Source organism: Teleopsis dalmanni, chromosome 1 (assembly GCF_002237135.1).
Source record: "Teleopsis dalmanni isolate 2A chromosome 1, ASM223713v2, whole genome shotgun sequence".
Taxonomy (NCBI): domain Eukaryota; kingdom Metazoa; phylum Arthropoda; class Insecta; order Diptera; family Diopsidae; genus Teleopsis; species Teleopsis dalmanni.
In genome coordinates, this window is record NC_051846.1 from 188,588,301 (window position 1) to 188,614,087 (window position 25,787).

The following is a 25,787-nucleotide window of genomic DNA, read 5'->3' on the forward strand; positions in this document are numbered from 1 at the left end:
AAATAGTTGGAAATGATTGCCAAACTCACTATAATGAACTTAGCAATAATAAAATTTGTTGGCAATATTATTCATAAAATAATTTTTAGTTCAGTTAGAAACAAAATTAATTTATTTTTTTTTATAAATAATATTTGAGAAAAAATTTATTTAGAAAAATTAAAATATTTTAACTCAAGAAGGTATCAGAGTAAGCAAAAGCTAGATATTGGCATAAGGGTGAAGGTTGTTGTAAAATTCTATTGACAAAGCCATTCATCAAACTCACAGCATTGCTGATATAACAATAGAGTCTTTTACGTAATACTTCCGTCCCCAAATACTTCATACTTTAGATCAGTAAATATAAAGTCACCAATACAAGAAACAATGTAAGTTTGGTCTTTATTAACGCTTATGTACGCTACACACATTCTTGATATTTAATAATATCAATAATATTCCATATTACAGGAAATCCCTTCATTTAGGTCTAGGACCGAAGTAACACAACTCACTGCAGTCACTTGTCAATAGATAACCATATATAAAAATGTACGTTGTCTTTTTCAAACCTGAAAAAGTATCACAAAAAAAAATGGAAATTTCCTGTGCGAATCTATATTACTTTAGAAATTTTGGTTTTGATAATATTGAGCAAGTCTGAAATTCTTAATTAGGAGTATGAAGGTCGCGTCGGTGTTGGTCTTACTGCTGTAATAATATTTCACCAATTCCAGTCCTGTGAGAATCTGATGTCGGTAGATACTTCTTTGTTTTTATGTTAAGCAAGTCTGAAATTTTCGATTGACAATATGTTTTGTTAGTATCGCTAATATTTTATATACTTTCTCTTTGTTCATGTTGATCAGGTCTGAAATCATAGATTGAGTGTATGAAACTCATGTTGGACTTTTGGTTAGTAAATTTAGAACTATTTATTCAGTTGACTATATGTCTGACTATATATCTCAGAGGTCACTATAAACTGCATTACCACATCAATAAGATGTGCCTACATATGCTCTGGTTGGAAGCAGAAATCTTTAGTCATATTCTCTGTAACTGTCAGGATTTGATCTGGGGTAGGAGCAGAATATTAAGCCGGGAATCTCTGTTCCCAACCAAATTTAGGAATTCCTTCATAGAAAACATTTTCATACTAATTTTAACGATTGACTGTTTTCTGTTCGGCTACGATTAGTTGCTAGCAAAAAGATCTAACGTAGTCTTTTGAGAGAAATTCTATTCTGTTTATTTCTATTTATTGTTTTTATTCTAAGGATTATGTTTCTTCTGTTCGGTAAGTTGTGTTATTAGCATAAAACAACTATCATGAATCGATAGGAGAAAATATCGCTGATAGTTTCTGTTTCTATTCTTTTTTCGAATGATAGACATTTTTGTTTTTATTCTAAAGATTAAGAGAGTTCTCTTCGATTAGGGTGAGTTGCTAGCACAAAAGGTCTAACATAGTTTGATAAGCAAAAATACCCTTTTAATATCTATTCTAAGGATTCTATTTGATTTCATGCTTAGGATTGAGTTTCTTCTATTCGGTAAGGATCAGTTGTAAGCACAATGGACTGAATATGCTCCATTTGGGGAAAATATTCTGTTTATTTTCATTTCTTTCCTTTTATTTAACTTTTCGAAGAAGAATTAACTTCAGCAGTTTGTGTTTACAATAATAAAAATAAAAAAAAAATGTTAAAGTACGTATAGCTAATATTACAATTTAATTATATTTTTAAATAGGTTTGGAATTAATTATTAGAAAGTTTCTAATAGAATTTCTTTATTATTTGACTGTCTTTCACCTTTGGCTTTCTTGCTAACTAAGTTGCTAATTTACTACATAGTATCTATGCTATCCATCACCACAATAACTTATTGCTGCATATATAGATAATGTAGCGCACGTCTAGCCGTTAATGTTTTTGTAACTAAAAAATAGTATTTTTTTTTTGGAAAAATCTCAAATAATTTTGATGAACTGCAATGAGGCGTAATGGAGCTGCAGATGTCAGTACTGGTAGCATTTGCAGTCTCTTAAGAATATTCTCAATTTTTACAACCTTCATTCGGGCAGTTCGTGCCGTTTAGTTGTAGTTGTCATGAAATTAAAATTTATGGAAATTTTTGTGTCGTCCGTTGTCTAAAATTTGTGTCAACGATTTTTGTTACCTATTTTATGTTTACTGATCTAACATGTCTCTAACTATTCTAGAGTTTTTTTTCTTTAAAACAGAAAACAGAAAAGTTTGTCACTCTAAGTTCAGTTCAATATGCAAATCTTGTGCTCATTTTTGGAAGAATTTTGTGTGGTGGCGGTTAATTTTGTCAATTTATTTTGCACGTGCGATAAAAATATAAATGAATATAAAAACAAAAACTCATAATTTACTTTATTTAATATCATTAACATTTGTTTAACATTTATTGTTGTTGTTGTTATTATTTTATTTTCTTGTTTCAACAAAACTTAACAAAATTCCTCGTTTCCTAGCTTTCTCTTGTTAACAAGAAGTCGATGTTTATGTTAATCTGTCAATTTGTTATCCAAGCTAACAAGATTTGCAATAAATGCAGTTTTTAAAATTTTTGACTCGATTTTGTTGTTGTAGTTTTATTTTACTTAAGAGCCTCCATAAAGGCTCTTGTAATTGTGGAACTCGCCAACATAACATAAAATCGCCAAACGTTTTAGTGCGGTGCATACCGCAGTTCAGAACAACTTGTTTATTTTAATTTGTTAACAATTTTGTTCTACTGAACTACATTTCGGTTGGTTCATTTTAATTTTTGTCGACACATATTTTTTTTTCTTCACTCAGCACTCAGCACTCTTCACCAGCAATTGCAATAACACCCAAGAGATGGAAGCACCCAAACACCGAAAAAAAAACCTGAAAGCACAATAAACTTAACGCGAGGCATGTTGAGCTACTTAATTTGACCAGAGTACAAATTTGAACGGAAAGCTTGGAAGTGACGTGAACGGTGCTTGAGGTTCACATTCACGAAAGATGGATTCACACTCGTTATTGCTGACATCTAAAGTGACATGAGCAATGAATGAGTGCAGTTGACATGACTTGAAGAATTTTAATTTTAATTAAAAATGAAATGAAAAGGTAACGATACTTTCCGGTAATGCATTTGATGTTGCAATGAAGTACAAAGAAAATAATCTTTTTTTTGTTTATTTTTTTTTAATTTAAATAAAATAAATTATTTTCTAATAACAATTGCGGTGAAAAGTTTAAGTTCTTTGATTTTTATTTAAATTGTTTAATGGATAAGATTAATGTTAGAAACTCAGAACGAATTTCAATTATATATTAAAAGTTTAGAGTGAGGTTATATAGGTACAATTGAGGTTATAGTGAATATAATAATGTACTAGAGAGATATCTAACACTCTCTGTGGAGAGAAAATGGAGAGTGGCTAGAGATAGAGAGATAGTGGAGCAGAAACACGACATTCAGATGGTTTTTGTAGATGATAACATGTATTTAATATTCAATAGTTAAAAGATATTAATTATTCAATATAATACTAGATATCCAGCAGACGGCTAAAATGCCATATCTGTAAGCTTTATATATATAATATAACTGTTATAAATTTCTATGTAATACAACAAATTTAAAATAAAGTAAAATAAAACTATAATACTACTACTAATACTAGATGTTATATTATATCGATTTTTAAAGTTAGCCAGTGAAATATACAATAGCTAAAAGATCTTAATTACTCAATATATTACTAGGTAGTATTAGTTAGTTAGTTCAAATGAAGGAAAAAATGAATTCTCCTCAATTAGTTAAGCAGGCCGTTTTAAATACACAAATCGTCATAATAATGAGCAGAAGTAGGTCAAGCTACAACCAAACAGAAGCACTTATAAACGCTAGAGCATGATCAATGCAAATGTGGGAAATATCACTGAGTGTGTTAAAGAAGGGGGCTGTCAAGAACTCGAGACTAGTTTTGATCAAGTCTAGACATCGACACAACAGGTGTTCTGGTGTCCTTTCTTGATGTTATATTATAAGGATTTTTAAAGATAGTGATATATATTTAACAGCTAAATAATATTAATTTTTTAATATACATATTATTAGATTTTTATATGAATTCCTAAATGTAGCCAGTATAAATATAATAACTAAATGATTTTATTTGTTCAATATATTATTAGTTCTTATGTTATATCAATTTTTAAATTTAGTATGAGAAATATTCAGTATCTAAAAGATCTCACATTCAATATATTATTACATGTTATATTAAATTGACTTCTAAATTTAGCCGGTGAAATATTCAATAACTAAAAGATCTTTTTTATTCACTATATTATTAGATGCTATATTACAAGCGATAAGTCGGTTGCATATTCTAAATTACTTTTTTTACAATTGGGCAATATTTCAAGAACTAAGTGATAAGTTGAATTTACTTTTTGAAATACTTTTTTATATTCTGACAATATTTAAAGGTTTTAACCATATCTGATTTTTTATAAATGTTAATAAATATAATATTTTGTATTTATAGTAGAATATTATAAATATTTTATAAATATTTTTTATATCAAAAATTAAAACTAAAAATAAACAAAAATTTAATTCCTTTAATATATCACTATGTTATCATATAATATATAAAAGTAAATAACTATTCACTTATTTTTAATGATTTCATTTTATATCTTTATAACTCAGTGTTCACATCTCAATGCTGGAACGATTCCTCATTCATAGGACTTGCTAATATCAGTATATTTATTATAAATTTATATTATATTTTATATTAAACTATTATATTATTGTTCTATATATTATAATACTTATCGGAGCTAAGTTCTGTTGAAGTGAAAGAAAAATATATTTAAAACTTAACTCTTATGAGGTTCCATATATTTTTATATGTAGAAATAATCCACGCAATTTTTGTTTTATGGAAATCAATAATAATATTAACCAATAATTGTTTTTTTGAAATAAATGAAGTATGAAATTAGCAAATTAAAAATGTTAACAGTTGCAAGTAGCGTGTAAATAAATCGTTGCGGATGCCCAATAATTAAGTTGTTTTAGTATTTCAAACTAAATATGTTATGCGTTTTAAGCTGTCTAAAATGCGTGTTTATTTGTAATTTTAGTTTATTGTAATGTAAGTTGAGATATTTTTCTTTACATATATTTATGTTTTTATAAAAATTCACTTATATACATATATATTTGTGTAACTTTTTTGGTGTTTTGAAATTAATTTTAGTGTAAAAAGAATTTTTTAATTTGGTTGTTTTAGGTTAGACCAAAAATTGGCCGGAAAGCACTGCAATTTAATAAAAACTATAAAATTAAAATCATTTCGTAAGTTGAGATCAATGTTGATTTACGATTTTGTTAATATTTCTTTAGCTAAGACTTCAAATCTTGGACAATTTAAGTGTCTAAAACCTGAAATTATATTGTTTTGTAAATAAATTTTATTTATAGTTAAATAATTGCAATATTCATTTATATTTAAATAAAAATTTTATTAATATGATACTCATATCTTCTTTTGATTTAATAAAAAAAATATGTAAGAAGTGAAAAATATTTAATTTAAAAATTATTAAGTAAAAATGTTCATGGGGCTTAGGTCGCTTATTGTAAGTGTTATTTTTTTTATTATTTTTGTGTAAAACCCGGTGAAAATTAAACATATATATATATATGTACATACCTAAATCCAGTGAAAATTAAACATATATATAAATACATATATTAAACATATATACATACATATACTTATCTGACCACCATCATGGCCTGATAACCCATTAATAAATAAAAGGAATTGAACTTTTGTTTACCTTTAGTTTTATTTTTCGATATAAAAAATATTTATAATATTTTTATATATATACGAACGAGTACAAACAAAATAATTGAAAATGTTTAATAAATTATACTAGTTTTTAATTTTAAACATTACTTTTTTCTTCCTTAGGCATGTCTTTTAATATTTTAATATAAGTCTACAAAATAAAATTTGAATGTACTTACCACAAAATGGTATGCCTTCTGGAACCCAATTGCCCTTATCACATACTCGTCTCGCTGGACCAAGCAGTTCGAAACCGCGTTCACATGAGTAGGAAGCAACCGTACTCTGCGTTAGATTTGCATTTGAGAAGACGACTGTACTATGCGCTGGGGATCCAGGAAAACTACATGATTGTTCTGCAATTAAAAGAAAAGATATATATTAAAAATAAATTAATAATAAATTGTAATCAAAAGTTAAGGTTGGGTTATCTAAGATAGTTCTTTTTTAAATTAATTTCTACACTTCATATAATATATTTATAACTTAAAGATTTTTTGGAACTCATGAGACTCTTAATTCTTATCTTCTGCTTTAATTTTTTTGTTATTTTGCTTTTATAATAAAAATTTTTAATAAAAAATTATTTAATTATTATTATTATTATATTGTTTAATAATACATGAACACATACAGACAGAAAATAGATCGTACATAACTCATAAAATCCAGATTTATAAGCCAAGAAAATTAAACAACAGATATATACCCGCCTAAAAGATTATGAAAAAGAATGTAGTTAAAAGGGAAATAGATTAAAGATAGATTAAAGATAAGATAGAATGATTAAACACTGCTAGATGAAAAAATAATAGAATTAAAAGATTCAACAAAGTACAAAAAGAATGGTAATGCGGTGCTGACAATAGGCGGTAAAAGCATAACAAGGACGATTTTTGTTGTAAAACTGTAAGGTTCCAGATAAAAAAGTCGACCATGAAACCGAAGGGAATGAAATATTTAAAAAAAGAAATTTGAATGACAAAAATATAATATATAGACAATAGAATAAAGAGGATGACGTAGATATAGTTTTAGTAATATTAATTTAAGTTAGATTTGATGCTGATGATGATTCTTAAGGAGTGTCGAAATGTAGAATATAATAAAAAATATTAAACGAACGTTGAATTGTTTAACGTTGAATTGTTTAAAAAAAAAGAATATAATGGTTTTTATATAACCATTATAAAAAAAAGGTCAATAAATAAATTCAAAAAATTTTATTATAATTAAAAATAAATTGTAAGAGGAAAACAGGCAGGAATGGAAACAATTGTGTAGGATGCAATAGATCCACTCAAACTGTAATACCAAAATGATTTTCAATTAATTAAAAATAATATAAAAATAATTTTTGTTGTTGAAGTTCAATAGTTTTCGAAACCTCTCTACCAACGATGATATTATTAAATAATCATTAAAAAAAATTATAACACAAATTAACTATTAAATAACAAAATTTAACTGTACTATGTTCATCTACTCGTATGTGGTAACACATAATTTCAGGTTAAGAAATCTAATCATTTTTTAAAAATTATTTTTAATTTTACTTTTATTTTCCTGCGTTTTCAATGGAGCTCCATTGCATAAAAATGCTTCCTCATTTGAAAAATGACAATTTCAAGATATTTATGAGCATTGGTGATATGCCTGAATATCTGTCTCACTGCTTTTTGTGGCCTATATGAGGTGTAATACACATAATTAAAAGTGGATTAGTTTAAATTGTTTTTGCCTTCCAATGAGCTCAATTTCTTTTGGTTTTAATTTTTGTATATCGTCTTAAGCAACTCCACAACTTCTCTGCGGTCTTTGGGTATCAAAAAAATGCGTTTGGGTGTCGAATGTTGGGTGTTGCGTGTAAATGTTGTGTAATATGCGTGTAAATATCTTTTAAATTATATTTTTATTAATATTAGTCATATTTTATTAACTGCAGAGATTGTTAACATTTTAAATATCCTCAATAATCAAATTAACTCAATATGGATATGTTTTATTTTTCTTATATATATCTTTTAGGGTAGAAAGTATCATTTATCTGTAGTTGCGGCTTTCGTTTGCAAGCTAAACAGACGACTATTTGAAAATATATGTGTTCGTATATTAGTTTCAAACAAAATTATATTTTATCTTTATGTGATTTTCTCATAAATTACTTAATACACTTGAATAGTTGTAGGAAATCAGCATTTATATAACTACTTAACTATGCGGTTGACATGCCGTCGGTGACGTTACTCCCATTGGCTTTGGTTATATAGGGTCTGAGCTTGCAACATAATTTGCCAATGCAATTCCAAAGCAAATTGGATGCAGACAGAAAATTGTCATTCAAGTTACTTCTTCAGTATGTTGCAACCAATATTTACTTTTTAATTCAAAACAATACATGTGGTTTAAGTTAATTAGACAACAACAATACCGAACAATATGATAATTATGTAGTTGATGTAAGATATTGCAAAATACAGTTGGACGATTTTTATTTTTATATATCAGAGAACTAAGGTTATTGATATAAAGACATTTTTAAAGACAATACAGTTATTTTGCAGGGATTACTAATTAAGAGGGAAAATTAAAATAATTTAATAAACAAACTTGTAGTCATATAAAACTTTATGAAATAAAGACACACTTCAATTTGCTTAAGTATCTTGAATATTATTCCAAAAACACAATCATAAAATCGGATATACGACCTATTTATATTGGCGCACATATATATATATATATAGATATGTAACCTAATTAAAATGTATACTTATTTATTACAGTAATTCATTAAATGTATGTATATAATGTATGTATATATATACATTTATTACCATCGGTACTTACTACAGTATATACTAACATTATTTTCAAAAATAATTCAACAAAAAAGAGTTTGCAACAAATTATAAAGTATAGTTTGATATAATAATTGTTTAAATATAGCTCTAAAAGATGACGGGACATTTCGAAAACATCTCTAACGACTATTTACTGTTAATCACCATTAATTCCTTTAATTTAGGTAGCCATTTAGTTGATTAAAGACTTTTTAATTAGTGCTTTGCACAAGAGACAAACGGTGTTATTTCACGTTTTATTTTAGAGACTTTAGCAAGAGACTTGCTGTTTTATTGCACAATCTTTAACAAAAAAAACACCTTTTGTACAATATATTTTTTTGTACTTATGTTATCTCACTATTGTCTATATCTCTGTTTTTATTTTAATAAAATATATATACTTAAATTTTGAACATAATTAATTTAATTGTAACTTAGTTGTAATCCCTGCTGTTATGGTCGATAAATGAATGGAATTGATTTAGAGATATGTAAATATTTCGTCTCTGCCATTATTTCTTCTCTGGCATTCTTTAGCAAAGTACAAATTATTAAATTTCATTACAATCTCATTAATAAAAGATACTGAATTTTATTAACGATTAACAAAATAAATTAGTTTATTTGATTTATAATTCAAGTACAACTGACAAGTGATTCAGTTTAGAAGGTTAGCTGCATTCTTTCGAGGGCTGTGCATATAAGTTCTTACATAAAACATTCCACAATAAGAATTCAAATAAAATAATAAATAATTGAATTAAAAAAAAAAAATAAAAAATTATTTATCAAATCAGTAGTTTAAACAGCTTCAGAAATTCAATTAAAAATTAAAATTTTTGCTAAGCGCTAGCAACATTTCTACTTCTTGCACAACACCGGACAAACTTGCTGCAACATTCTAAGGCAATTGACCATGTATCGCTTGTTGCGTGCTCTGTCGTTGCAAACACATATGAAAAAGAAACCGTTATGAAATTATTGATTGTATAATCAGTAACTACAATATATATACCATTTACAATACTATATGTGATCGTTTACAATTGCATTTTTTGTTTCAGTGCACATCATTTACACCAGTAAAAAAATAAATGCAATAATATTATATTTACACCAGGCAATTAACGGATCTCTAAAAATAAATAATTGAATAAGTGTTTACACATTATTTTAATTCAATTAACGAACAGTGTAACATAAAATATTAGAACTACGTTGACAGACGACTAAGACTTTCAATAAAATTTCAAAAAAGTTTTCATTATAGATGACTTATAGCTTAGGTGTTCTTGAATGTTATAGTCTCTTAGTTAATTAGAGACTTCATAACTAGTCATTTAGTAAAAGATACTAGTGATATTTTACGTGTTATTATATAGATTACATAGAAATATATTTGTTTGTTAAATTATTTTTTAGCCTAATGCGTAATAAGGATATGTGTGCAATTTGCTTTGTAATGTCTCGGCCTTACATTTCCTGTTTGTGTTAATCAATTCTTGCATATATATGCAGATCAATTATCTTAAATACTTTTTCTATTTAATATCATGTTTCTACTTGTCTTATTTAGGCAAGTAGAAACTCATTCCTATAAATGAGCAAATTATAAATAAATCAACTAATTTAACTCGAAAAATGTTGAATGCAACCGCAAGAAAATTTGCGAAAATTTGTTATATTTATCATATATTTTATCTTAGATTAGTCATTGAATAATTATGAAGCTTATGAGGAATTTACAAATCAGTCAGTGAGATTGGTGGAATTCTGCGAAAACCCCCCAGCCATCAAAGAGTAAAAGTGTTCAGATGCACTAACTCGGTAAAGTCTCAACATAATAATATATAAAATGTAAACTAACACGTTATTTGACATGCATAAATCAGCTTATGTCAATGGGAACGACCAAATCATAATTTCATTAACATAAGTAGCTTAAGTTATTTTCAGCAGTGGATATATAATATTACTAAGAGAAGTGTATCTAGTTATTATACAATTAACAAGTTAAATGTTAAAATGAGTTAATTGATAGAACATCTTATATCTACTAGGACTTAAAATAATTATAAGAGAAGCATGCTGAATTGTGCTATAATTATTAAAGAATTTTTGTATATAGTTCTAAATCCTCTGTATTTAAGTACTAAATGTATTTAAATTTGTTGTAAAAAAAAAATTATAAATGTGAAATTGACGATTTTATGATTACTAAAATAATGTTATTCTACATTTGAGCAGTCATTTTGTTGGGTCTTACATTAAAGTGTCAATTGAAGTGAATGACTTGACCGTATCTAAGCAATTATAGAACACATTCGAGTATGTACATTCACTTTACTATGCTGAAATTTAAAATTGTTCGAGTTTATTTCATTGAGAAATATTCACTAATATTTCTAGTTAAGCTTTCATGGAATTTTGCAAGTTTGCTTTAATGGTTTTAAGTGTCTTACAATGAAAACTATTAAATGTGCAGTTATGCAGTCATTTAGCCAAGTTGCCGATGAGCGATAAACTCAAAGTAGAATAAGTGTAAAATACTTTTTTTCCTTTACAACATAAATATGTTCTGATATATCGAATTTTATGTACGAGCCATAAAGTTTGTTTGCTTTTATGGTACTATGGAATTGATTGAAAGTAAAAGATCAGCAATGTCCAGCTTTTAAGAGAGACATTTATAATTCAGAATATTAGTGGAGTACGGATAGTAGTTTGAAGTAAAAATGGTAGGAATGACATAAAAATAGTTCAATGTTCAATAATTTGTTTTACTAAATTTATAGCTATAAGAAGATTTATTAATTGATTTTTGTTGATTGTAATTATAAATCATTTTACTATAGAATGCTTGAAAATTATATGATGATATATAGTTGGTACATTGAGTTAAAAAATATTTAAATTCTCTTTGAAATTATAACATTAACTATACTAGTAAATACTATTAGCCGTGTTGTTTACTATTAAAACCAATTTTACAATGCATACTTAAGTGTTGATTTGACACTAAAGTGATATTTAATTGAATTATGATAGTTTAATGTTTACCTTACTTAGACATATATAGCAAAGCTCGCCTTTTGAGTTATAAATGAACAACTAATGTCAATAAGATCTAATTAATATATTTTTTTAACAGCATTTGTAATAAATGAACAATTTTATTTTGTGTTATTGTTACTTTGTTGCGAAATTTATCATGATTTTATTGATATATATATAAAAGAACGTGTTTAGTAAAATTAATCCTATATAAATATCATGAGAACTTATTATATATCGTACAACTAATAAAATGAAATTGAATATTAATTTTAAACAATTAAAACATTAGTCTAAATAGTCTGTTTTTGTGGAATTAATGTTGAATGGAATGGAATTAATGTCGTTAATGTTTAGCCCTAATGGATCCTATAAAAATAATCTAATAATTTTAATACCATATTACCATCGTCTTTGTTTTATTCAAAGACAATTATATTTCAACGATTGTTTGATTGACAAAACTTATGGCGTTTTCGATTGCTAAGTCTGTGGTAATTTTTTCAATGGAGATGCTCTTTTAAGACACTTTTAGTGTAATTTTCATTTAAGATTCTTGTTAACTCTAGCTTAATTTCAATAGCTATATAGTTAAAGTAGAGTATTTTACTAATTAACTTATTTTACAAACATATCAATGTTGCTAAAGAGTTATTAATTTATTTAGTTACTTTAATTTTAAATCTAATTTGTACTGTGAATTGCAATTACCACACCTCCAATTGTTGTTACTTAAGAAAAAATTATTTGGTTAAACATACCCAATAATTGATGTACAATTAAAATCAAAAATCATTAAAAACTCAACAAATATTTTTAATTTGAAATTTGCTTCCATTAACCATGAAGTAAAATAAATTAAACACTTTGTCAAATTTGATGTGATTGTTAATGAAAGCATAACAAAACACATGTTTTCAATTTGCTATACTTTTAAGTATAAAAAGTATTTTTTTTTTTGTAATTTCTTTCTGTTGTCAGTAACGCAAGTGTACTTCATAGATAAAATAAAAGCCCGAAGAAATTTATACAATAAACATGGCTTTCATTTTCGATTTGAGCATAAAGCACCCACATCAGCATTTATTTTATGAATTTATAATTTGATATATAATAGAAAAAAATCGAAAAAAAATATAATAAAATAAAAGAACTTCAATTTTTGATTCGTCATACTCCACAAGAAGAAAATAAAAGTAAAATATATACCTATATATAAATATATAGTAAAATTATGTTTATTGCATGAATTTGGGTAAGATCACTTTCACTATCCCCGCACTATGATGTGTGTGAGCAAAATGTGTATAACTCTATTTACATTTAATTATATGAGTAAAGTAATATAATAATTTGTGACTGGTTGAAAAAAAACAAAAAAAATTCATTGCCCATCTCAAGTACTTCGAGTACAATAAGTTGAAGATACTTTTCACTATTTCTCTGCCATTTAGAATGATTTCTTTTGCTTTCATTTGTTTAAAGGTACTCGTAACTTAACTTCTTCAACTGCTCTTGACTAAACTAGAAAATTATAGAGCCACTGTGACTGCGTAGCGTGGGAGTTACTTTTGTTATGCTTTCCTCTTTAATACCAACAAAATTACCAAAAATTATATACTATTTCTGTTAAAGAAAAAAAAAAAATATATGTGAATATATATGGTAAGAAAAGTAGAAAAAACTTTTTCGTAGTTGATGAATTTAAATTAGCTCGAACTAATCTGCTATTTTTATTAAATTTCAACATAATATAGTTTTTATATAAATTTTTAAAAAATTTTTTTTTTTATTTTTTCATAATGTATTTACAAAAGAAGTGTCGATTTCAGTACCGCCACACACGTTTTCAGTATGTTCAGTCAGAAGGAACCATCTTCCCACATATAAATCATTTGAGTGTACTTGTATCTTGGATACGCGTTGAGTGTGTTCCACTTTGTTGCATTTGTTATTTTTTAATTGTTAATATGCGTATCAAATGGTTGTTTTTTTCTATTGCTGTTGTTTTTGTTGTTGTTGTTGGTGGTTGTTGCAGTTAGGAGATATGGATGAAGGTGGAACTAACGGTTGAGTTGCTTAAGCGTGTTAAGTCAATTTGTTATATTAATGTTTTGTAAGTTTATTGGATTAAGAGATGAAGGGTTAATTGACTTATCAACCGATTTAGTCTGTTCACAGTTCAATGGTTGTGAACAATATGAATCGGTATATTGAGTTTCAATATATTTCATTTCCGTAAATTGTAAAACTTGTATAAAATAATAATAATTTTTTTAATTTTTCGAGTTTGTTATGAGAGATTTTTAAGGAAATCGGGTTTGTTGGATCTATAAGGAAAACTATATAAAGTGTAGCTTAAGAACGGAAGTATTTCTTATGTATGTTATGAGAGATTATTAAGGAAATCGGGTTTGCTGTATCTATAAGATAAACTACATAAAGTGTAACTTAAGAAAGGAAGTATTTTTTATGTATGTAATGAGAGATTTTTAAAGAAATCGGGTTTATTGGATCTATAAGATAAACCATATAAAGTGTAAATTAAGAAAGGAAGTATTTCAGTGTCATTAACAGTTTTTTAGAGTGCAGTATAGAAGATTAGTTAGTTTGATTGCAGTTTAAGAATTTTTGTAGAATCATATATAATTGAACATAATTCTTTATTCATCAAACACTTTATAACTAAAGAAATATAGAAAGTGTAACTTGTGCAGTCTTCAAGGTTACATTTGGTTAAGATTAGAGAGAACTACAAAAGAAATTGGAATATGATATTTATTTGTTAATTTTTTAAGAATTTTTTTAGTATCTCCTATATATAAATAAAACTTTTTAATCATCAAACAGTTATTAATTTTAATATTTCTTATACTACGCTTACAGTTAGGTTAGGTTAGGATGGAGTAACGGCCAAGTGCACCAAGAAAGGCCACTTGAGCTCATATAATAGAGCGTTGTGGTACCACAGGAAGCTTACAGTTACAATTATTAAATCTTAATAGGAAATTTTTGGTGTGTATTTTCTATCAAATTTAGTATTTGCAGTCTTAACAATTTATTAACGTATAATTGAATATAAGAAATAATTCCAAGATCATTGAAGATGGGTATTTGGCAATACTCGAAACAGAGATGTGGTCAGCCAAAAATTTAAATGATTAAAAACAATAAAAAAATATTTGTTGTTGCAATTTCTCTACTGTTTGATAAAAACCGCTCTATTGAAAATAATAGTTCATATTGTATTATTAGATTTTTTGTCAAAACTTAATTGAATATAAAATTTGATCGAATAATGCTTTTTATAGTATCGTTAATTGCAATAGTGTAAACATATTGTAGTTAGTGAGATGCAAATATTTATTTGTGTAAAGTGTCCTTCAACAAAATTATTGAATTATTATAATCGATATAATATATTAAAATTATTATTATTATATAATCTTGATAATAAAAACAATTTTAATATCTGGTATATTGTTATTACTTATTATTGATAAGTAGAGAAACTATTAGCTCAAATGTAACACTTCATATTAGTTACTCAAAGAAGTTAATGTTATTACAGTTTATTAACAAAGTAGAAATAAAGAGTTGTCTTACTGAAAGCAAGAAAAATGATAAATAAATTTAAATTCCATTAATTTCGTTACTATAAATTTCTATTATTGAAGATTTTTGGTGCACTAGTATTATGTAGGAGTATTCATGATCTCGCGTGACGACTTTTCCAACATAGTAGCAATGCAACACAAAAACAAAACATTTCGAGAACATGTATTTTGTTGTTAACACTGTACAGTATTACCATATTATTTGATTACCGAGCTCATTACTCAAGATCATTAATACGCCTAGTGTAAACACACCTTTAAAAAGAATATGAAAACAGAGTAGTGGAGTTATTTTGTAGGAAAAAATTAATTGGTAATACTTTTTGAGAGTATTAATAATATTATAATATTTTTTTGTATTGAAATCATAAATGAAGGGTTTTGTGATTTAAATATAAAAATAATTTATTAAATACAAACGATTAAGGATTTTTTTATCAGGAGTTCATCATTTTTATTTTAATTTTTGTTTGATTTTTTTCATCTTTGATAAAAAAATTACTTTTTAAATTTATGAAACATTAAAAGTATATAGGACCGATATAATCCTTGAATTGCATGCTATAACTACAATAGTTTTCAGCGAGGACTGTTGTTGGTAGCTAATTTTACTTTAAGCAGCTAATCTTACTTTCGGCAGCTTACTTAAGAGTTGAAAGAAGTTGGGTGAAGTACTCGAGTGAAGCAGTAAGCCTTTTACCTTCTTTCTTTTTTTACTATTGATCTTGTAAACCATTAATGTTATTTTAATTACTAGTGAGCATAATTTTTAATATTTTTTACTTTTAGTAAAAAGAAAAATTTGGTTATTGGATAAAGACAAAATAGTTAGCTTCTATTTTTTCTTAATTCCCAAAACAATATTTTTATTGTGACTAGTTTTTTTAAATTAATTTAAAATATTTATTTATTGAATTGTTATTTATATTATGTATAAATAAAAGCTTTGTGAAAAATAACACAACATGGTATTGTAATAGATAAGAAAAAATTGGCTTGAAAATTGATGAATCACATTTTTTCAATGAAAAAACATAATAAAGAACAATACGAACCCAGGGGTCCATAGAAATACACTGTATATTTATTTTTTTTCTAATATCTCCTAAGAAAACAATTATCAATAATAGAGTATAATAGTTTTAAGCTTAATATTATCAATTATAATATGAGAAACATACTATTTTAATACTATGTTCATTTTTTGAATTTATCAATCTTTTCATACGATCATCCTGTCTGAGTAACACATATTCTATTTCACATATTGTCTTCCGGTTATTAATAATTGACTTTAATATAAAAAGAAATGTGCAATTAACATACCAAACACTTTGTTCACTTTTCTTTTTTTATTAGTATTACTACAATTTTTACTCGTTTATGCTTTCAATCATTCATTAAACAATATAAATAATTTAATTTAAACAAGTGTTGGAAAACATAAATAATTTAATTGTCAAAGCCAATTTAAAATGCTGCATGAATATCAATTATATTGTTAAAACATAGTGTTATTTAAATATGATGCACTTTCTTTTTGTAATTACAGACACGACAAAATATTTTCACATTTAATGTTAAAAAGAAATTTTCTAATTGAAATAGTTTTAATGCATTTTAACTGACAAATTTTTTGTCAAAAGCAAAAATATTTTTCAAAATGTTAAATGCACTTTTTAACCTTGACTGAATCGAAACACAGCGTGACTTAAGTATGGTGAATAACTCAACTAACAATAACAATAACAATAACAAAGTGCCACTTTAATGCAATAGAGTCACTTTCTATTATGACATTTTGCATTACAAATATTCAGAGTCAACGACAAAAAGCTTAATGATGACATCTCTGGCAACAGCAGCATAACAAGAAGACGAAGAAGAAGAAGAAGAAAAGTAAGAAGAAGAAGAGTAGTGCCAAGTTGGGTGGCATAAAACGACAAAATAGCACACTTTACATTACTGTAACGAAAGCTGAGCAGAACTAATTTATATGCTACGTTGCCATAAAGAAAAGTGCAGCGAATCGTTAAGACCTTAAACTGTTTCTGTCAGAGAGATGAAAAATTTAATTTCTGCTAAGCAATTTGATTTTTATTGAGTCATTAAACATTGTAAAAATAAATTGAAAAAAAGTAATAATAAATGAAAAATTTACCAAGAATAAATTTATTAATGCAAGAACTAAAATGACTCAGAAATGGTTTGAAGTGCAAAATTAAAATGAAAAAAAAAAAAAACAAAATCTAAATTTATTTACACAATACACAAACACCTGCACAAAGCACTACTTATTCGCCAGTGTTGTTAGTTGTTAGTATTTACTCAGTCGCTTCTTGATTCACAATTTTAGACAATTTCGTACTTCATGCAGTGTGGCAGCGTCATGCACTGATTACATTCTACAGAGACTTTTGCTGAAGAGAAAGACAGTCAACAAAAAAAAAAAAATAAAAAAAAAATTATAAAGGAAATCTAGTTCGCTTTTGCAATGACTTCTTTAAAAGGAAAAGAAAACCGTCTAAGAACTGATTTTGAATTTTGCCGCGCGGGCTATATATAAACTTAAGCGCGTACACAATTTATTTAGTTGCAATTAGTCTAAGCGCCGACATTAGGTTATCTGCTACCTCTGAACCTGTAGGCAATGAAATTTTTACAACACTTAAAAAAAAAAACAATAAAAAATAATATATGCATAACATAAATGAAAGCTTTGCAGTACATTTTCAAGTCTTTGTTTTGCTATTAGCATTAAAAAAGTGCAAGTGTACAATTCTGACCTATTTTTTTAGATATGCTTTAAATATTTTTACCCCAACAGGTAAAGAAAAAAAGATTTTTTTTTACTTTTGCAATTTTGCATATAAAAAGTTTATAGTTTTGGACTTGGTTCGAAAGGTTTTAAGTGGAAAATTAGCAAAAAATAATAAGTAGTGAACTTGTATTAGAAAATAAAAATAGATAATTGCAATATATTAACTACTTTATAAACGCTCAAATTGTACTTAAACCCTGAGGATTTTTATTTACATTCAATTTTGCTGAAAATTAAATATAGAATTTGTTTTTTTGTGATACATAAACAAAGCTAGGTTAATTATTAAAAATCTATCCATTTATATATCTTAAGTAAAACTTGCTCATTAAAAACTTAAAAAGTTTAAACTTATATAGGGTTACCATATTAACATATCTAATAATAATAATTTGGTTGAAGATCAGATCTGGTCACATAAAAAATATATATTAAGTTATATACAAAAAGAAATAAGTAAAGTAATAAAGAAGAAACAATTAAAAAAATCTTCAATAACAATTGCTTAAGTAAGTAAGTCAGATATTAAAATTGTCCTCATTCCAAAATGGACATACTTGCAGTTGTTTTTATATTTTAAAGACATAAAACTAAAATAAAATAATTTTTGCTATTAAGTTGTTATATTCAATTTAATATAATTTTTACTTAAAATTAATGTACAAATTTACGATAGTTGAAGAAAGGCAATAATAGTGTAGATTAAAGGTTAAGTGTCATAAACTCAAATTACCGACTCAAGTCTCATACTGGATGAGATAAATTTTATTTCCATTTTTATATGATTTTTTATTTATTATTAAATTGAAAATAAAAAGAAGTAATAAATAATTTAGAAATAATATATAATTTAGTAATAATAAATAATTTAGAAATAATAAAATCCGTTCCCAAAATTTTAATATTTAGAAAATAATGTTGATGTACAAGCAGAACATCAAAATAATAAACAGAAATAACATCACCATTAAGGATGACGAGGAATGTGACGATGAGTTTGGAGATGACCATGACGATGGTAATGGCAATGACATTTATGACATTGGAAAAGTGTGAATAATTAGCCAATATAAGGTAAGGTTATCAATCAGAAGATAGTAAATTATACAGCTTACATTTTGTAGCTAACAATTCAAACGGCAAGTAGGACGAAGTTTTGGCGAAACGTTACAATAAGAAAACGACAACAACAACTTAATATCATATACTTGAATTTTTATACTATGCATTTTAACATATAATCTCATTTTATTGTTTTTTATTTTCATGCATTTCACTAATACTTATTATCTCATTCAGTAGCGTAGCCAGGATTCTGTTAAGAAGGGGCGAAGGTGGAGGAATATACTATAAAATATTTTTTTGACAGTAGCTCACAAAATTTTTGTATTAAAAGAAGAACAGAAACTTAAAAGGAATAACTTTTTCGAAGAAAATCTGGAGTAATAAAAAGGATAACAAGAATATATGGAAAAGAAGAAGTAAGTCTTAATAACTAGGCCGTACTAAAAATATGAAATAAGAGCTCAAATATAATATATTGCATATATAAATATAATTAAAAATGATAACAAAATAGAAAGAGAAATTAGAACTCCCGAAATAAAATTAAGGAAAGACAAATACAAAAAATGTGAACTGTAAACGGAAAGAGACGTGGATATAGTTTTAAACACTAAATACGTAAAAATGAAAATATTAATATTTGAAGGGCTTTAAAACTTTTGAATATTATTTAATGTTTATAACTCTTATACAACATTTCGTGGCCCAATGTGCCCCTGGGAACGCAATAGAAAGAAGATACAGCATGGAAGGTTTTTATAACTAAATGGTATTTGGTCTTTTCAGTTTTGAGATTATTTTCAGAAATTGACTCCTTTCTTGCTCTTTTAATGTTTTTTATTTCTTGAACAATGGCATCTGTTCTTGCATTTATGTCTTTTTGATGTTAGATACGGTATATACCAGGTAAGAATTTTCTAAATCTAAATTAATATTGAAAATGTGATTTATTTCTCTTATACTAACATTTTTTTATTGTTTAAATTATGGAATCAGTTATCAGTTTTATATCTCTTTGATGGTAATATAACGTGCCATTCCCTTCCATCAATAAAACGAACAACTTTAAGACTGCTAAATATATATACCTTGAAATATTAAGAGAAATACATTTCTTTTCTACTTTGTTTTAATAAATTTTATGGTTATAATCACTAAATAGATTATAATCACATTATTAGTATGCAGTTAATAGCTCATTTAGTTCCAAACACAATATCAATTAATCTCATATAATACCAAATAAAAATCTCACCGACTGCTTTGCAATTTAACTCAATCTATCTATCATTCTTCATACTTATTTCCACACCTCCTCTCGCATTTCTTCAATTATTACGATTATTTTTATGACAACATTTATCTTTCCTCATTTGATAGAAGCGATAGATCATTTATTTTGATACATTTTTGCTTCTGTTATACACTGTTTCTCTGTCCGTCTCTTTGTCAGTTAATCGTTCTGTTCGTCTGTCACTCACGTTTCATCAACAAATATTTATATTTGTATCTTTAGATATTCTATTTTTCAAACAATATTTTCTTACTAATTTTTGCTATGAGTATCTCTGAGTTTATTTGCTTGTCAGTCTAAAATATTAACGTTTTGACCTACTTGGCTTGCTTTGGCCGTTTATTGGTTGATGATGCTGCTGCTGATGACATTACTTGTAAAAGCTGTTTTTGGTAGTAATTTTTTAATATTTTTTTTCTGTTTATTTTTTTTTTTTTTATAATAGTAAACTCAATTAAACTCTATATGTGGTTTTTAGTTATTATTATAGGAAAAAGAAGAATTCTAGGTGAAAAGGTGTGGACATGTTGCTTGTGTAATTTGTTATGAGTTTCTCTAATTTGTTATTTAAACACCTTCTTTATAAAATGATATTTTACAAAAATTATAGTAAAGTGTTAAAGTAGAAGACATGATGTATAATATAATTTTTAATATAAGTTTTAAAAAGATGTTATCTATTAGTTAAAAGTTAATTTTTCTATACTTTTTTTATAACTTAAATAGGCTTTTTCATAATTTAAAACATGCAAATTGTTTCATTATATTTTTGTAATTTTAATTACAGTTAAATAACTACAAACTATAAACCTAGAACTTGCAGTCCAAACAAATTATATATGGACTTTAAACTAATTAAGAAATTCAAATATTTCCTAAGACCACTGATGATGAATACTTGGTCAGCCAAATTTCAATAAATTAACTAAATTTTTGTTCTTATCTTTCCTTTGCTATTCGAGCCTGTCTAAATTTTTTTATATAATTTTAATTTTTATTATTGTTTTTTTTTTATTTAATTATTTTTGTTTTTTATTATTTGTTTGATAAATTTTGTTTTTATTTTTGTATTCTAAGACCACTGATGATGGTCAGCCAAATTTCAATAAATTAACTAAATTTTTGTTCTTATCTTACTTTTGCTATTCGAGCCCGTCTAACTTTTATATAATTTTAATTTTTTATTATTGTTTTTTTTTTATTTAATAATTTTTGTTTTTTATTATTTGTTTGATATATTTTTTTTTATTTTTGTATTCATTAAATATTTAAATCTTATTATTTTAAAGTATTAAGCATGATTTTGCCGAAACTTTGAATATAACGATATTTTTTTATGTATTTTATATGCAGGTTATGTGTATATTATATACAGGTAAATTTTTTTATTCAAATTAAACGTTTTTTTTGTTAATATATTCTATATTTCGACCCTTCTTGAAAGTCATCGTCAGGATTTCTCTTTTTTTCTCTCTCTCTCTCTCTCTCAGAACTAATTAATAAACATTAATTAATATTAATAAAATCTGTATCCATTTGTCATGTTTTTAATTCCGTTGTCCATATTGCACCCATATTGTTTATAACAATATATAAACTTTACAAATAAAAGTTGTAAGAAATGAGAAAAAGTACTCAAGACTTACAAAAATATATTAAAAAATAATTTTTGAAGAATGTAAATTGCAGGTGTGAAGAAGACAGATATGATATTACTTTTTTTTCTAATATATTACTTAGTTAATGTGCTGCTATACGTTCATTTTAAATAGAAATGTAGTTTCTTACACTTCTATTAACAAAATTTTTTATTAAAATATGCATTTAATTATTTGGCTATAAAAATATTTATACTAAACACACCCAAAAGCAAGCATGAACATACCCAACATGTGCAAAAACTTTTTTATGTTTCTTGGGTAGGCAAATCTTTAAGCGTAGGTCGTAATATGCAAAGTACACTTTTGTACAGTGAACCCATGTTTTGAAATGTCTAATTTAAGCCTACAAAAAAATTCTTTTTAATCTACTCTCTTAACTACTGTATGTCTTCTAAAACTATTATATAATACGTTACTTCATAATCCTTAACGACTTTTCAAAAGTAAAAACTATATACCGAAATATGTATACAATTTAAATTAATGAACGTGAGAATAATTTGGATTCCTTCTACATAATAACATCATAATCTAAAGAATTTTGTAATTAAAACATATACATTACATAATTCAACTGTTAATTATTTTTTAAATGGCAACAACTCTTGCGTTTATATCTTTTGTCTAACCAACTAACTATATAAATACACATTTCCGGTCTGAATTCAACTGTCCAACTTGCTATCTTGTTTATCTAAATCTTTCACTTTAACACTTAATAATTCACAGATATTAGGCACTTAAGAATACTTCACATATGAACTTTTGTATCTGAGCGCGTAGTCTTCATTCGCAAATTAACTGCGCGTAAATATTGCCATTTATCATCATTAAATGAGACAACAACAATTCAAGCTATTGTGGACAAATATAAACTCATATAATAGTCTAAGAATAAAACTTGGTAAAAAAAAGAATTTTTTTTTTATAAATAGTAACTCAACACTGGTAAAGAGATTGTCTCAAAATTAACGGTGCTAATAAAAACCAATAGCTTATCATGGCAGCGAATAGTTGCTAACAGCGAGTATCTGAGGTCGACTTCAGATACTCGCTGAGTATCTGAGTATCTGTGTATCTGTGGCTGAGAATACAATTACTAGAAAAAAATTTAATAAACATAACTTTTTAGCAAAACAGTTACATAAAATGCTGCAATAAGACAAACACACAAACTCATATGCGCGAATCGCACAATACCACAAGCAGCGGTTTCTGGCCGCTGGTCAGGCCAATAAAATTGCAGAAAAATGCCGTATCTACGCATAAATAACAGATCGAGTTAAGTAACAGGTTTCGACTTCAATATACAATATTTTTCTTTGAAACGACCAAGAAAGGTGGCTGGCAGGCAGGCAGGCAGGCAGGCAACCGCCACAAACTATGTAATCACGGCTAAGTGCTGAAGATTTTGTTTTGCAGCGTCTAACAAGCGATTTCGGTCATTGGATGCGGTTATTTGGATTTGACCGCGTTTCTATTTGGCTTGATTCGGATGGGTATGAAGTAGCGGCATAAACAAGTATTGATTGAAAATTGTATTGACTAATAAAAAACGCAACTAATAAAAGATAATTTTTATTTGCTGTTAAGATGAGTATAAAACGCTTGGCTGGAATAGTTTATTCTTCTTCTTATTTGGTTCGATTATAAAATAAATATGAAAACTTTATTTTTAAAGCATTCTCATAGTAGCTTCACATATTGTTGAGAAAAACAGCATGAGTCTACAAAAAATATTTATAAATTATTTTTTTCTTTAATTTTTAATTTGAAATCTTGCCTTATTTGTTATTAAGAAAATAAAATCTTATTTAATTAAAATTGACAAAGTTATTTATTTTTATTGCTGGCATGTTTTGAAAATTCCATTCCATGCAAAACAACGTCCTTCCAAATCGCATAGCATCGATATATGAAGAGAAAAAAAAATGTATTTTTAGATAAAAAAAAGTTGCTTGGAAAAATATGCAACAACGTCAGTAAAACGCAATGAAATCTTGTTTTACACCAGAACTAGGTCAAGTCAAGATCATTTTAGTTTTGTTTTGTTTTTTTTCAGTTTTTGTTCAACTTCGAATTTTTTGGTTTAAGCCACCTGCATTGCAACTACGTAGATATTCCTCACTGCTTCTTAATGGGTGCATGTTAACCGTAAAATCATTACAGCAGCAACATTAGTAATAGCAGCAACATTAGTAATAGCAGCAAGCATTAATATGCTACACATGCGCACTATGTGTGTGCATAAAAACGACAACCGCACTCAACGAGGAAAAAAGCAGCCAAGAAAGCAACAAAACCAAAACAAAGCAAATAACAACTGCAGAAACCGCAATTTGAACGTTAGAGAATGTTGCCAATGTGCATAATTTGTTGCTGTCAGGCGTGATGGCAGTTAGTTGCCAACATTGCCAACACAAATGCGTTATCAGAGATGCACTGATGTACCCGCAAATGTTTAAGGTTGCATTGTCTACACTGACATGTGTGAGTTTATTCGACTTAAGGTTCACAGAATAATCAAAATTTGGTAGAAAAAAGCTTATTGGAAAACTTATTGGGAAAGGAGTTTGAGATTTGAAGAATTTCTGGAAATAGAGATGAGTTAAATGTTGCTCATCAATAAGCAGCAAAGTTTTTTGTCTTTAAGAAATATATCATTAAAAAAAAAAAAAATCAAATCAACAGAAATGTTCACTTATGTAGTCTATAATGTCATGTCTATAATTTAGTATGAATGATACTCCTACATACATAAGTCTAAGTAGTTAATTAAACCAATAAAGAACTTGAGCGTTGATTCCAAAAGCTTTTTAATATATTTTTTGAAATTTATTTAAAAATCTATTAATGAAAAGAATTATTATACCTTCTTGGTATCGCAATTTTCTTTTTATTAAATTTAATTACAAAACTAGGATCCAATAAGCAAGTCTTACAAGCTAAGATACAGATACATGGCTATCTATCCTATGATGATAAAAAAAAATTAATTTTACGAATAAACTCTTCCTTTAAAACATTTTAAATATGGATTATAAAATATTATTTTACGAGTTAGTTTTAAAAAATGAAATTCCTATCTAATACGGTATTTTCTGTTGTGCTGTGTTATTACTTAAAGGGAGATAAAATGCTGTACATCTATTAATATATAAGTTTGAGTTTTTTGAGTTCATGAAGACTTTAAGAACACATTCAAAAGTGCTGTACTCGACTAAGACATTAGAGCAACCACTATGATGATAATAGTATTTCGTATGTAGTAGATAGTATACTATTTATAACTATTAGAAAATGATGTGTATAATAACAAAGTCGGTATGCCACGAACAAGAAATTACTTTGACATTCTATGTTGCATACTATGTGACATACCATATGACATACTATGTGACATACCATGTAGCATACCATGTAACATGTCATATAGCATGTCATGTGGCATGCCAATAATAATAATAATAATAAATCATAGTTAATCAATGTAGAAATAGATCATATAAATCTATCTTGTGCTGTATTTAAGGGATAGTTGCAACACATATCTAAATTAC

At 26.4% G+C, this 25,787-nt stretch overlaps 1 protein-coding gene across 2 annotated transcripts in view; it reads right to left on the minus strand.

Moving 5' to 3' along the window:
- The window catches only part of LOC119670829, a 146,531-nt gene that overhangs the window by 20,316 nt on the left and 100,428 nt on the right, over positions 1–25,787 (minus strand). For both annotated transcript variants that reach the window (XM_038081250.1, XM_038081251.1), the window contains exon 2: positions 6,049–6,225. In XM_038081250.1, the coding sequence (XP_037937178.1) occupies positions 6,049–6,225 (177 nt within the window). The remainder of the gene's footprint in view (positions 1–6,048; positions 6,226–25,787) is intronic.